The sequence below is a fragment of the Meleagris gallopavo genome, chromosome 16, assembly GCF_000146605.3.
Source record: "Meleagris gallopavo isolate NT-WF06-2002-E0010 breed Aviagen turkey brand Nicholas breeding stock chromosome 16, Turkey_5.1, whole genome shotgun sequence".
Taxonomy (NCBI): domain Eukaryota; kingdom Metazoa; phylum Chordata; class Aves; order Galliformes; family Phasianidae; genus Meleagris; species Meleagris gallopavo.
In genome coordinates this window covers 6,690,167-6,705,758 of record NC_015026.2, presented here as the reverse complement: position 1 = coordinate 6,705,758, position 15,592 = coordinate 6,690,167, and the positions used below count along the sequence as shown (strand labels likewise).

The 15,592-nt window shown below is 39.9% G+C and overlaps 1 protein-coding gene across 7 annotated transcripts in view; it reads right to left on the bottom strand.

Moving 5' to 3' along the window:
* The window catches only part of TNRC6A (trinucleotide repeat containing adaptor 6A), a 30,966-nt gene extending 16,075 nt beyond the window's left edge, over positions 1–14,891 (bottom strand). For 2 of the 7 annotated variants that reach the window (XM_031555848.1, XM_031555849.1), the window contains exons 1-3: positions 14,627–14,701; positions 11,682–11,703; positions 5,279–5,614 (exon numbers count right to left, since the gene is read on the bottom strand). In XM_031555848.1, coding sequence (XP_031411708.1) covers positions 5,279–5,614; positions 11,682–11,703; positions 14,627–14,686 — 418 coding nt within the window. In that variant the 5' untranslated portion in view covers positions 14,687–14,701. Of the gene's footprint in view, positions 1–2,933; positions 2,982–5,278; positions 5,615–11,681; positions 11,704–14,626 lie in introns of all 7 variants that reach the window. The other 5 variants (XM_031555843.1, XM_031555844.1, XM_031555846.1 and 2 more) reach the window with 5 other exon arrangements.
* Positions 14,892–15,592: the final 701 nt, after the last annotated feature.

The window sequence follows — 15,592 nt, the reverse complement described above, 5'->3', positions numbered from 1 at the left end:
CCCAAACTGTTAAATCAAAGCACAAATGCACTGCAACATGAAACTATAGAAGTATGAGGCATATGGAAATACAGTAATGAAGATGGCAACAAAACACAAACACAACCTCTCGGTGCAGTTCACTTATTATTTTCCTGAGCTGAAACAACACATGCTGAGTTGCAAGTCACCTGTCTGCTCAGTAAAAACATTTCCCTTTTTAAAAGTCTGCTTTTCTAAAAGCAGTGTTTTTGTTTTCCTTGCCTTTACTTAGAATAAGGAAAAATCATGTGCCTAAAGAAAAATAAGTGTTCGTATTCATTCTAAGTGGATTTTTACAGTACATGCCTTACATTTGTCTTGAGAAGACTACTCACGGCGACCTTGACGAAGCTGTACCTGTCCCTGCTAACAGGCAGAGCTAACAGTAGCAAAATGCTACAGATGTCAATCCATAATTTTCTCAAAAGATATCTATAGAACATGTACAGATTGGCTGTTTTAAATAATACAGTACTAATTTATAAGCTTCTCATGTTTCTTAGAAACAGACTTTAAGCGTGAAGTCTGAAGGGAAGCCACTGGTCCCTGTGGTTTCTCCCTTCTGCTCCCAGCAACACCAGTTCTGTGCACAAACTGAAGCCTCAAGCTCCAGTGTGCTCCAACCCCCTACATACTCTATTAAAAACATTAATAAAACTTTATTTAAAACTGCCATCTACATAGAGGTTAAAACATACACAAGATATGACTTTCGGTAATAACTGTTCAAAACACAGGAGGCATCTGAAGATGACTTGGCAGGACCCTGTTCTCAGCACTCTGATTCCACTGCAAGAAGGGGAATGCTGAGGTTTACCATGGTAAGTATGAGTGGCTGAACTGAGAAGTGAAGGTGGTGTCAATTTCAAATTTAAGAGACTTTGTTTGAGTGCTACTGCCCCTCAAAAGGAACTTGATAATACCACAAGAATGAGAAAATTCTCTATTTTTGAATTAGAATAACAAATCCGAAACATTACTTGGCTCCACAGCTCCATGCTCGTGGTGGAGGGAACCACGCAGCATCCTTAGAACTGGAAGGCATTCATTTAGAAGAACATAATCTAGAACCTGCCCACTGATTTGCCACTAGAAAAATGCTGTAGCACACGAGCAGCTGTCTGAGATTTCAAACCTCACACTGACATTTCATAAGATGACATTTAACTTAAAATTAAATTAATTAAAAGACTAATCAAACAGTTGCCTGCATTCGCTTGAAGAAAAGCAAGAGTATTAAAAAGCTGTCCTAACAAAACATGATCTTGTTACATAAGTGTTATCCCAGTAACATGATCAACTTTAAAAAACAGCATGGCAGTACACAGATAGGTGGCAAGGAGTCTGAACTCAGCGTGAAGAGATACAGGCTATGACAACAAGCCAGAACGAAATGGTAACAAACCTTAATTTGCACAGCAAGATAATAAATTGAAAGAAAGCTTGTATTTATTGAAATCTTTTGTATTAATTTAGATGCAATACAGTTTGTGACAAGCACAACACGCAAGCATGGTGTAATGATTAATTACCAGCCATCCAGACTCTCATTCTATTACCAATGGAACTACACTGACTAATCATCTTTTTCCTGGACACAAGTAAGTATCAATGATTCCATAAGTTACACTGCTCTGAAATACTCCTGCTCAAATCTCCACAGCTCACGAACTGCTGAAATAAAAAAAAAATCCAAACACTGAGGAAGTAAGCTACTCTCTCTCACTTCCCATCTGGCAGATAGCACATGAACACCCTAAAAAGTGAACAATTACTTGATGGCATACTGCATTTGGTGCACAGTAGGATCAGTCGACAGCAGCCTATAGTTTTACCAGGCACTGCCTAAAGGAGTTTTGTTGGCAGTTGTGGTTTTAAGTACCACCACACTGTTTAAACTAAACTATAGCTCTGAGATGCGTTGAATCCTGCCTCCTTTTTCAGTTACAGAATTTAGTGGTGTGTATACAGTATGTGCACACTGTACCTTCCCAGTTACTGTACTCTTGGTCCTTATGGAAGGACGCACTTCAGCAAACAAGCTAAAAAGCACATTTGTTAAGAGCTGACAAAACCAAAACCCAAAGCAGACCCTACTGTGTTTGTTAACATCAGGTATCAGCTTCTCTGTGGTACAGAAGATCTTGAAGTCTGCTTTTGTCTTTTTGAAGAACTCAAGCCTGAAAAGTAGAAGACTGAGCTGCCTGTTTCTTACAGATCTCCGCCAACACAGGGCAGGAGAGTCACCAGGACAAAGATACCGTGTCTGTGCCCAGCTGGCAGCTCTCCCCAAGAGCCAGCCCTGCACTCTCCCCTCTTCTGGCTTTCCCTGACCCATGCAGCACAACCACGAGCTGCAACTTGCCCATCCTTGGGCAAGTAACTGGCCCTCAGGTAAGTTAACTAAACACCAGGAGCTTCTCACAGCCTCACCCACAAACAACACACGCAGTTGCAGTCCCAGGTACATGCAGTCCAGCACTAGCTGGGCACTTGGAACAGGAAGGTCTCCACACTGGGACTGTGATCACTGACTATCTCCACATGCTGTGAAGCATCTCTGATAGAAAATAAACTTGCATAAATTATTCACCTTACCATCCAGAGACGGCATGCAAGGAGGAAGGTTTTTAAAAAAGCAAAAAATCCTCATATTTTAGAGCTAAGTTGCCACATTGCCTAGTCTAAAAAAGTAATTGTATATGAATTCAAACACCTTAGAAAACTGAAAATATTTACCTAAGTGTAATGTTATGGCACACAAAGCATACGCAAGCCAGACATTCACACAGCACATGCTATTGAAAAGACATAAGCCAAAGAATCAAAAAAAAATCAGACAGAACTGTGTGAGACATGTAACTACTACAAACACACGTAGTGTGAAAAAAGGTGAGATTTAAATGGCTAACCTGACTGGTTAGGGGAGTGGCTCACCAAGTCCCGAATGGGAGGCATGCCTACAAAAAAAAAAAAGCAAGAAAATTACAGAAGCACTGCTTGTGTAACTCAGAGCTTTGAGTTCCTAAACCACTTTTTATTTCTAAACCATCTATTAGCATCCCTTTTCTAGAGAGATTTCTCGAGTGCCCTCTCTAAATCTATCTATTGCCTCGCCATAGCTCAGAACACAGCACAAGGGGAGGGAGACTGAGATAAAAATCAGTCCTAAGTGTAGGCCAGATTAAGTAGAAAATTTGCTGGTTTTACTAAGTATTTCCACAACTAGTTAGCTTTTATACATTTGGCATTTAATTAGCAAATTTGAGACATCCCTAATTTTAAAAATTTGATTTATACAAAAGGGAGCACATTTTCAGTTGGAGATCTTAACTGTTACATCTAAGGCAACATTTCCTAATCTAAGTCAACCTTTATTTCTACTAATTGCCAATCTCAACTGCTCACTTCTTTCCTTATTCCTACAATACACAAGGAACAAAAAAAGACAAAAAAAACCACACCAACATGAGTCACGTGAATAACTCTGTTTCCAAAGGCTCTGGTTGCAAACTAGCTGCACCACTGCAAGATGCATAAGCATAAAGGAAGAGTGACTCATGCCAGTGAAGGAATCAAAATAACTTAGCCTGGATAAAAGCCAGGATCCTGACAGCTCGTGTGTTCTCTCATGTCCCACAGTTGTAAGTAATTACTCCTAGCAAATATTTAGGTAACTATATAAATCATTTTGTTGTAGAATAACCACCTGGCTATTCTGATGTGAAACAAAGCATAAAGGCAAGCAAACCTACCAAGGTGGCATTCAAGACCCGATCCTTCTCTCACATGAAGTTTACATATGGAGGGAAGTTTCAGTACTGCAATCCCTGAATTTGGTATGAAAATGTTCTGGTGAAGAGTTACTGATGTAGATTTCTTAAAATAACTGCGTTGGTACAATATGACTGTATCACTTTCCAAAGGAGCACATGGCACTGCAGGTGATTGTACACATTAAAAATACCCCTTTGTCTGTATTTTTTTGCCTATTTATTTAAGGAAACATGTAAATGTAGCAGTACTTGTATTGCCTGGCTTTTACAAATCACCTACCCAAAGTTAGAATCACAGCTAAACTCAAGAGTTCCCACTCCAGGGTATATTGGAGAAGGACTGGTTGGAGTCTAAAAGACAAACTGCGGAAGGTCAGTAAGACCAAGGCTTTCAGCTCCAAAAGAATTAAAGTACTCTTGCATGATGCTGGACTATCATCACCTCTACTTACTTCACAAAGCAATTTATTAGACTACATTCTGAAACCATTACAAAAACTCAGCACTGAAAAATCATTTTCCTTTATTTTCCTCTTTCCTACATATCTCACGGCACTCACCTTCACAACATTTCAGAGAGCCACTATTGCTGGTTGTACTAGACAAAAGAACTTTCAAGCAGACTCATACACAGCAAATACAAAAGTGAGACCTTGGCTTCCCAATCCCATTTGCCAGATTTGACCAGTCTACCTTGCACGTACAGGAATGCCCTGAGTACAGCTCACAATTTAAAAAGATCTGCCATCGTAGTGACTGAGAGGACACTAAAGATAATACAAATCTTTTGTAAGATGGGAAGGTAATTTAGCCAACGTTTTTCTCTCCTAAAATGCTCTTACAATCTTTTAGTTACTTGTTGGACATGTAGATCTACTACTATTCAAATACCGGATGAGCTTCATGGTCCCTTCCAACCCAAGCTGCTCTGTGATTCTAGGATTTTCTAAAACAATCAAGATTCAGGTTAACAAAGAACGAGAAACTTTGACCTACCAACAAGAGCAATTTGGATATTCTAAGATGTCATATCCCATTCATTTCTAAATCTGAAAAACAAAAGTCTGACATACTACTCAGAATGCTCTGGAAGTTGAAAGATCCTTCTTTCTGACATATATGTATCAAAACTGAATGCAATTCTTTGTACCATTATCATACTTGAATCAATTATTAAGAACGGAAATTCAGAACATGTAACAGTTGTCACTTTGGCTTAAATATCTGCTCAAAAACAGGTATGCATCTGCTGTATATCACCAGCAAAAAAAGAAAAAGATGCCATCAGTTTCAGGCAAACTTGCACAAAGATGGCTGAAATTATCCTGTAATGTTTAATATTGAGCTACAACACCAGAGAATCTTCCATTATGCCGCAGCTTACATGTGAAGCTTAAGTAATATTAGAACAAATAGCTCATCAATAATGTCGTTTCAAATATCCAGCTCTAATTAAAGAAAACCAAGGCACCTGCCCTCACCTGGCTGTTTTTTGCTGCTGTTCGGCACTTCTCCGTTGGTCACCGGCTGTTTGGTTGTGACAGTGCTGCCTCCTGACTGGCCGTTTAATACTTTAGGAGTAGATCCCAGGTTTGCAGCTATAACTGGTAACTGCTGACCTCGTTTCAGAAGCTGTTTCTGTTCCTGGTGTCGAAATCGCGGTGGTACTTCACGAGGAGGGTATCGAGGCAAGGTTTGCTGCTGCTGATTGTTGGCTGTGGCCCGCTTGGCATTATTATTAGTGCTGGTTGCTGTGGAAGTGCCGTTAGAGGTGACAGGCTGAGGCTGGCTTACACTTGTCTTGGTTTGTTCTGGCACTACCCCCACCCCCAAAAAAAGAAAGTTAGACAAAGTTATTCATCAGAACAGTAACTTAAAACACTCAACACTAAGTAGATATTCTTAGATATGTTTATATATCATGCAATGACAATTTTTTTTCCGATGATAATTTTAACTCGCTCCTCATTAAAAGCTCTATTACCCCACAGCCATACAGCTTTAACAGCTCTGGATGAAGGAATGTCTCGCTATCCCTTTTAGCAAAGGTAAAGCATGCTACTGCTAAGAAACCTACAGTTTTGTTTCTGACAAATCATAGAATCAGAGAATCCTTAGAGTTGGAAGGGACCTCCAAAGGCTGTGTAGTCCAACTCCCCTGCAATGAGCAGGGGCAGCCAGATCAAGCTGCCCAGGGCCTGATCCAGCCTCACTGTGAAAGTCTCCAGGGATGGGGCATCAACCACCACTCTGGGCAGCCAGTTCCAGCGCCTCACCACCCTCACTGTAAAATATGTTTTCCTTATATCCAACCTGAATCTACTCTCTTTGTGCTTGAAGCCATTTCCTCTTGTATTATCACCACAAAGCCTGCTAAAGACTCTCTCCTTATTCCTTAGCTTCCCTTTAGATACTGAAAAGGCACTACGTCTCTTCATTTTGGCAATTAAACCTTATGTTAAAATATTTAAATACTAAAAATAGAACTCTTACTCCCATGAGAAACTTAGAAGTGTTACCATATACAAGTAGTCACCATCTCACAGGAAAAGAAGAGGAGGCATACAGGACACTCAGAATAAAACGCCACTTAAGACTCAGCAGCTGCTTTGTATTTTAATGAAATATTCTATTTAGTCTATTAAAGAAAAACGTGGACGAGCCATAGCTCCCCAGGAGGCCCTTCGGCACGTGTCCTGGAGGTGGAGCGGAGCAGCACTCGGGCACTGACAGCACTGACCTGCTGCTCCCTATTTCACAGCTGGCTGGAGAGGGACAGAACTATGAGGAGGAACTGCCCAGACATGAGTTCAATTTAATGCATCTATGAGGAATAGAAGGTATTGAAAAGCTCACAGATAAACTGGAGTTGATAAAACTTGCTAGCACTGTATCAGATTCCATTCATTAAGTTGTTGCCTATATTCAACAAGCAGATAATTCAGATTCCTTCCCATATGCATCTGAAACACTGTGCATGACAACAAATTTAGATCGAAACTCAATTTCACTAAAACAAATCTTATGCAAGTGCATCTCCATTCTGTGCTTTCGACATTTTCTGATTTAGAAGTGAGAGAACTGAAAAATAACCGAGCACATTTTGTCATTGTCTCTGTTTTAGTAAATATCTCAGAATTTGTGAGCAGCCCAACGCAATATTAACAATCACATTTCTGTGGTCTACATCATGCAATAAGCTTAGAAATTAAGAAAGTTTTCTTCACATATCGCAGTCTGTGGCCAGACCTCAGACCTCAGCTTTGTGATCTATCAGCACGGCTTCTGCCACAAGTGACCCCTGCTAATTGCAGGGCTTCTACAGCTCTCTGCAGCACAGCCCACACCTGAGGCGCGTGCTGACAGCGGGACACAAAACAAGACTTCTTGCAGCGAGCAAACCGTCACCATGCCAAGGCAGTCGCACAGTGATGGCAATGCTGAAGGTCACACACGGCTCCTGAAGCCTTCTGCAAACTGTGTGTCACATTTTTTAGTCCGACTGCCAACTTTGGTGGAAAGTATCCTCCCAAGAAGAGATTTTTAATCCCACATACAACATAATCAACAAAAGATTCACTTCTCTTCCATTTCCATTCACATACGATTGCTCCTCCCAGACAAAGTAAAACTGTTTCTACACGACATCATGAGGCATCCAAACAGATGACAGCAGTAAGTTTAGGGCAGTGCTGCGACACAGCAACGTTAACAGTTCACTTTCCTAATTACTGCTGCTTTAAGACTAAGTGCTCACTACTACAGATTTAATCGACCTTCAGATCTTCGAACCACTTACAGCTGCAAAGGAGTGCACATAGCAACCAGGCTACTTTCTGCCAAGCCACCCTGAAGCTATAAAAACAAGAATTCCCAAACAGTTAAAGAAAATTACATCTCTCTCATATCGTGTATTAATTTCCTTAAGAAATACGGTATTCTTCATACTTTGATAAGCAAACCAGATAGAAAAATCTTACCACATAATACAGTTAATCTAAAATGGGTAAAGCTTATATTTGTATGTTAATTTCCAACTGAAATTAACCAGAAGTGCTTTTAGATGCAACAGAATTACTTCATCTTCTCCTCCCCGAGCACCACAAAGTTTAAAGCTCCACAGTTTATCCTGCCCAACAGTTCCTTCTCCAAACTCCCCAGAAGATAAAATAATAGATACTATTCCCATACAGCTGCTAGAAATTCCAACACCCCTTAATCCTTAGCATTTCTAGTTTCTTATAAACAAGTTGCTTGCTTAATAACAGTTTTGCACAGCAGCATTCTGTTCTGAACCACAGTAAAGCAGAACGCATTATTAGCAGACTATCTATCACAGCTAATTTACTTGTCAAATAACAGCCATTTTACAGAAAGGAATAATACCAAAATCACAGATATTTTTTTATAAACAAACCTGCTGAGAACGCACAGAGCAGGGGCTGGTGAAGTTAAAGTTTGCAGAGAGATTCCAAAGACAGACGCTTCCAACTTGTGTTGCTTTCCCACTCTGCAGATTTCATTAGAAAATGGAGGAGAAGCATGGTGTCATTTTACTGCTACAGGAGTGCTGCCTGCCAACTCCTCCTGGAGTAGGGGCCCAGTGACTTAAACTCCCCCTCCAATAAAAAAAAAAAAATGGCAGCTGTCTGAATAACTTCGGTGCAGATGGAAAACAGTTTCTCACTCGCACAAAATCAGCTTACAAAGATCAAATCGTCCCCTAAACCACACAAAGAGCAGCACCGAGCTGTCATTTAAACGTTTCAAATCGCTGCTGCTTAAGCTGACCCCTTAAAAATGTATTGTAACACACTCTCCCTGCACGTCATGCCCCAAAGAGTTGTCAGTGCTGGAATGCTGAAGGGCAAACAGAGGAAGTCTGGCTTTCAAGCTGACACACGTAAGATGTAGTGCTAGAATTTTCGTTGTGGAAAAATGGCCGCAGCTGTAAGCTCAGCTAGCTGATCTGGAAAATATCTCACTGTTTGCCAATTCATTAACCCCTGAAGATCCGCACAAAGGTAAGTTAGATGCCATTTATACAGGCAATTTTAGCAGCTAGTACTTACAGTTCTGTTATTTTTGCTAATTTACATGCAACGTGTAAAAGCTAATGCAAGAGTTTTTGCAATCAGGTAAAGCAGAGTCCGGCAGCCGAAAAAACGCCCCACACCCAACACAAACAGAAGGCTCAGTGTGCTCCAGCAATTCTGCTTCACGGGGAAGAAAACGAATAAGAACTTTCCACGGTGGGAAATATGAGTCAAAGATTTCAATTCCACACCCAGCTATTTTTAAAAGCACTTTCTGTTTCAGTGGCTGATTCAAAGTTTATTCCGTTCTGCAACAGAAGTCAGCCTTAACGCCTGTGCCTTCCACAAAGCAGAGGAATTCTGGAGACTGATAGATGTGTTCAGTTCTAGCTTTACTGTTTTGCAAAGCACAAAAACATTCAGAACAGCCAACCACCACAGCAGCATCCACACAAACATCAGTGCTCCGCTTTTGTAAATCCTTTCACTACGCCATTATGTATGTAATTAAAGTCTGACTCTAAAAAAAGATCCCCTAATGAAATCTCACATTCTGCAGCAGCCCATCACAATTACTGAAGTGAGCAACAAAAACAAAACTCAAACATTCTTCTTACGCAGCATTTAGCCTGATGCTCAGCGTATCACTGCTCCTGGCTACGGCGTGGTTTGCAGATGCCTGTTTCAGGAGAAATCCCAGGGAAATGGATTGATTTATCTGTCCCTAGCAGTGCTAACATCAAACACAGCAAAAATACCTATTTTGCAACATCAGAGGGGATGCCAGAGCAATTGTTGAGAATACTATAGAGCTGTTAAAGAAAGACTTTCAAGGGATACTCATTCTTTTCTAAAACCCCTGATACAAGATACTTGGAGGGCACTTGTCAAGACAGGGATTTGTTCTGCTGGCTGTAGCACAGAGAAACCCTCACAGCTACTCAATGCACTCATCTTTAACTCCTGTGAACACCACCTTCCCTCTTTTGATAAAACCAGATGTATAGAACTAGACAGAATATCTGGGATCCACAGGAATGAAACACATGCATTTTTAATGACAGTACTACAGTGTTAAATGCTTTTTGTACTGAAAACATTTACACTGGCATTTTCTTCACTACTTCCATTCTCAATCCTGAACAGGAAAAAAAAAAAAAAAAAATCAGCACCACCGACTCCTTTAGAAGTCACTCTTATAATTCACATGCACACTGACAGCTACTGGTGCAACACTAATTTCTACCTCAGCTAAAAAAACATTTTGGAAACATCCAGGCTACGCTTAAAAATAAAGAACGAAGCTCTCTGCTTCCCACCCCCTTGGAAGCGGCTACTTTTCTGCAAGAACATAATTCTGAATTATTTAGAGATCCTATACTCTTGTATTTTATCTTCAGCTCATGCACAAAATAAATAATTTAAGACATTAACGCGATGGAAACTTGGAGACTTAATGAAACATTAATTTGCATCCTGCACACAAGCAGGCAGAACAAGGAAAGAGCTAGGTACAACACAAGCAACAAATTTTGCTCCTATAGAAACTCTTGCAAAAAGTTGCACGCGTGAATCCCACAGTGCCCATACTTCTTCAGGGGACTGCCAGCTTGTGCTTCTTTGACAACTCTGAATTCCCACTACGCTTGCTGGAACACCCTTTTAATAACATGGTAACATTACATTTGGAATGTAATACTTTCATTCTGTAAACAACTCTAGGTCTCCAAAGAATAAACAAACAAAAGAACTATTTATTTCATCCTTCATAAGAAAGGCATTTTCCCAGTGTGAAGATCCCCCTGGGTGCCCTCCCCTCCCCCAGGCCATGTTTAGCCATTTGCTGCTGCAGGGCCGGCCCTGATGTGACGCCCAGATGCCAGGACCGTCTGAGTACACAGGTCAGATGTTCATCCAAAATGGATGTTATTCTTTAAAACTAAGTATTGTATCATTTTTCTCCCTCACTATTTTTTTTTTCCCCAGACATGGTTTATTAATTCAGAATACAAACAAACACTTCCACAACTCCTTACAACTGGGATATTGTATTAGAAACTTCCTGGTAGGCACAGTGCATCCTGCACCACTTTGCTGCCCTCACACCACAGCAGCACTTCCAACACGTGCCACTTTTCAGCAATACCTGCAGCAACGCTGAGCAGAGTTTCCAAGCTTCTGTTGCTAACATTGCTCAAGTTATTAAACTAAACCCAATGTTTCCACAAAAAAAAAAAAAACAATTCAAGGAGCTCACCATGCAACTGCGTATGTGATTGTTATTCACTTTCCAACCAACTTAAAAAGAAAGTGAAAATGATTTTTCCAGTGCTTATAGAAGGAACAGAGAATTTATAGAACCTACAAACACTGAGAGCAACAGCAGCATTCCCAGCCTGCACCAAACAGCTATGTTGCACTTTTACAATACACACCATTTTGCCAGGATCAACTCTCCACATACAGTCATCAGAACTGGACACACCAATGGCTTGTATATCAAGTGTTCCTAGCCCCACTTATATGTAAAATATCTAGAAAATACATTTTGAACAGATCCATTTGGTGGATCTGTAAGCAGTCAAACTAGAAGAGCAAAAAAACAATTAAGGAGATCGAGGCATTACATATTTGCCTAGTGCTGTGTAAGTAATTAAGAATGGAAAACAGGAAGATGAGAAAAATTCCAGCTCCAGGAAGAAACCATTCCCCTTTACTCTTTTATTTGTGGCAGCTTTTTGAAATCTCACAGATGCAATTTTCCAGTAGCTTTCAGCTGAGCCACGGGAGTCACCGTATTTAAAAATGCAGAAACATTACATAGAGAGAAAACTCTAAAGTAACTTACCTTTGATTTTTTGTTCAATGGCCTAGAATAAGAAAGAAGAAGTGTCAGTGATTTGCACAGATAAGAGGAAGAGCCACATGTACACATGCCACTTACACAAGCAAAGTTAGCTTTTGACTTTCCTCCTTTTAAAATATTTTAAAATTATTTAATAATCTCCATCAGAACCTTCTACTTCTCCCCAACTAACCTGTGCCTATTACTCCTCATGCCTAGAAAGCTGCTAAAATGTTAGAGAAGACAAAATTAATTTGAAAGATAAGCATGTGAAACAGACTAAATTAAACTTACAAATTAGCCTGTTTGAAGCGAGTTAAAAACTATGCCTGGAAGCAAGGAAGCCCCAGACACTTCTCATGCAGAATACAGCAGGGAAACAGAGAGGAACGTAGAAATCTAAAGCAGGCAAAGTAAATGCCAGAGCTTTCAGTCTTTCATTTCCACAATTCAATTTGTTGCTCCTGTGACAGTGGCAAGATAGGAGATCTACTGGAATAAAGTTTCCTGTAATAAAAATGAGGATAGAAACATCTCTTGCCTGGGAACCCACTTTAATGGTGTGGCTTTACCTACAAAAGCAAGTGAAATAGGCTTCAGAAAAGATCTCTCAGAAGCAGAAATCAGTTCTTCCCAGCTGAAGACTCTTCTCAATTATCATTTCTAAAATGCATTATACTGCTAAAGCAGAATGAGACTTAATCTGATAGGGTTACTTTGGTAACTGTACACAACCCGTCTTAACTATGGCACTGCACATATGAATATGACACAGTGAAGTCACTTGCAGCAATATTTAGGCTCTGATTATCTCTAGTTAAAACCGTGACAGAAAAAAAAAGGCAAAGCAGGTGCACATGAAAAAATTCACTCATTTGATGTCAGCTTTGGTTAGGTTTAGATATTAGCACTCTTAGGGCTTACATGGAAATAATACTCCTGACACTTTGGTGTCATATCCTCACTTCTCTGGAAATTAACAGTACATCAACAGAAAGACACTTCTTCAATTTCTTAAACCAGCAAAGGCACTTAAAACAATTTGCTATACTGTCTAAACACAGCCTCACACTCCCAAGAAAGATTTATTTTCATAAAAATTATGCTGTTAGAGATTGATAAAGATAGCAACACCAAGAGGTCTGCAAAATCTCCTCTGAAGAAACTCCACTCTACTAAAGGTAACGCATCACCCACTGGAATAAAGAGAGCAAAGTAAAACCAATGGCTGCTTATATCAGTGCCTCTAAAAACCACATCCCATTCGTTTCTAGTTTGCCTGCTTACCCTTATCACCCTGACTCCAATATCAGTGCTTCTCTTCCTCATTTGCCAAAAGGAAGCTGCAGTAACCCGTGGCTGCTACACAACACAACTCTTCATTATGCTGACTTCATTTAACCAATATGGTTAACAAAAAATTATATTGAAGCCTTGGGAAGTTTCCCGTGCGCTTGGATGTGCAGGATAGTTTATGCATAACAGCTGGTTCTGAACACTTGTTTCCAAGCATATTTTCAATGGCCATAAAAAGGAGTATGGAATCCAAAGGTTGATGTCCTGCAAAACCTGCTCTGCACCAGGGTGCAAGAACCACTCAAAAGGACAGATGTTCTGCAAGCCAAGTGCCACACATCTGTGACCACCGCTGATCTCCTACAGCATTGTCTTTTAGTTTCAATTTTTAAAAGACTACAGTATGCACGAAAACAAGCCTTAGCTTTCCCTTCATTAGCTGGTGCATGGTTACGTGCTTTCAAGTTTTGCTAGCAAGCCCAAGACTGGTAACACCAAATAGTGAGTTCTGAAGAGATCAAACAGAAAAAGACTACAAGATAAGATCAGCAGTTTTGGACAAACTGAAACTACTTACACATACGAAGGAGTAGATAAAAATCTCCCAGAACATCTGAGAGCTAATTTAATAAGTTTGCCATTTAAATCTATAATCAAGCCACATCTGTACTAGGACTATTTTACTCTTTTTTTGTTTTCTTTTAAACAGTTAACTGGCTGTTTGTTACTGCCGTTTCTCAGAGATATCTTTAATCCAGATCAAGTTCAAGCTTTTCCAGGAACACAAATGACCACCCTTACAGCATCAGATAGCTTCTTGCTCCATAGGAACTTCTAACAATTCCTGATGGATGAAGTCCAGATATGTAACATTTTGCTATTCTCAGCATCCAGCAAGTAAACAAAGCCACATGGCTTAGGAACAGTTTAACAAGTACCTCCATGAGCAGAAAAAACAAACCCAAACTTTCAATTTCAGGCAAATGTTTGGTCTCTTCATTAAAAAAATTTTTACACTTTTAATTCTTCTAAAGATTACATTCAAGCGTGTCTTTCAAACTTGTGAAATACTAAACTTTGGGGGCTACAGAGAACCTTTTAAAAGATTTACATTCTTCAAGTAAACTAGCTGCCTTTCAACCTCTGATTAAAAATTTCAAGAGGAAAATGAGTTACACTTTTACAACTGAGATCCAAAAATTACTATGCAGTTTTGCTGTCAGCTATTGAAAAGATTAGGGAAGCTCTCATTTTGGAACACGAGCAAATATCCCACCTTTTCTAGAAGCAGCCTTTACATATGATTTAACTTAGATTTGCTGTAAGATTAGACATACCCAATTTTCCATAAGTGCACAGGGAACACCTTTGTTTAGGCCAACAAACAGGGAGAACTGACAGGGGAAGCTTTCAACTTGAGACCAGAATCAGGAAAGTGAGAGGTCATCTCAGAAGAATATTTAGTCTCTAAATAATCTGTACACAAAGCCAGTTAAGACGTTCAAGATGTCAGTTACCATTACATAACTGACAGTACATATAAAGCATTAAAAAAAATTAAGAAAACGCTGTTAAAGAACTGACCAAACAATATTTAACTACGAATGAAGCAAAATCTACAAGTACCCATTTTTTTTTTAGACTCAACGTACCTTTTTTTGAGCAGCTTCCTTCTTCTTCTTGTCTTCTTTTCTCTTTTTCCTTTCTTCCATCAACTGTTCTTCCTCTTCTTGCACTAAATCCCTGAACCACACAGTTGGTAATTAACTCTCCCAAAATACAATCTGTACACACATACATTCATTTTAGAACAATTATTTCAGAGAGACCCAAAAGGATCTGAGAAATATTATCCAATTAGAAGCAAGACTCCCACAGGGACAACGTACTTTCACTGCAAATCACAAGTGACAAAACTTTTAAGGGCAGCTGCAGTGCCAAAGCACATACAAGATTCTTTTTTTTTTTCTCTCCTCCTCTCCTAAGCTCTCCCTGTTGTTGTGAATCAGTGCCTGAGCTCTCACACACCATGTCTCCCACTGCCACGTACCCTTGTTTCTGACCCAGCACGAACCAGGCTGTGGGCAGCTCCCCAGCCATGCACACCGCCTCTATCAACCCCAGGCAGGCATCTGCAGCACTCACACATCTTATGCACGGCCTCTGCCAACAACCAAGCAACACATACCCGTTTTGTTGCCAGAGCACTGAGCTAATTCAGCTGGCTGTGTATGTGTACAGATGCTACTGCTGACATAAAGGACATGTGAACAAGCAGGTATCAACTGAAGACCATGGTCAGAGCAGAGATTTCAACAGCAGTGCAATTTTAGAGCTCCTAAACTGAGTGACAAAACTCTAACTTGTACTAACAGGTTTTGCTTTCACATGTCATTAATTTAAATTCACTTAATATAAAGTTTTAGATGCTAATATTGCTTTACAATAACACCACTTCCCAGATTATGCAGCACTCTTCAAGTCAGACCTTAGTAAATAAAAGCAGTAGAGAAAATATGGCAAGTATCAAAAGCAAGAAAAAGTCAAGGCATACAAGCTATCTGTGTCAGTAGGAACTAATAACAAACTGTATTTTAATGTCATGCCTGAGGAGAGAC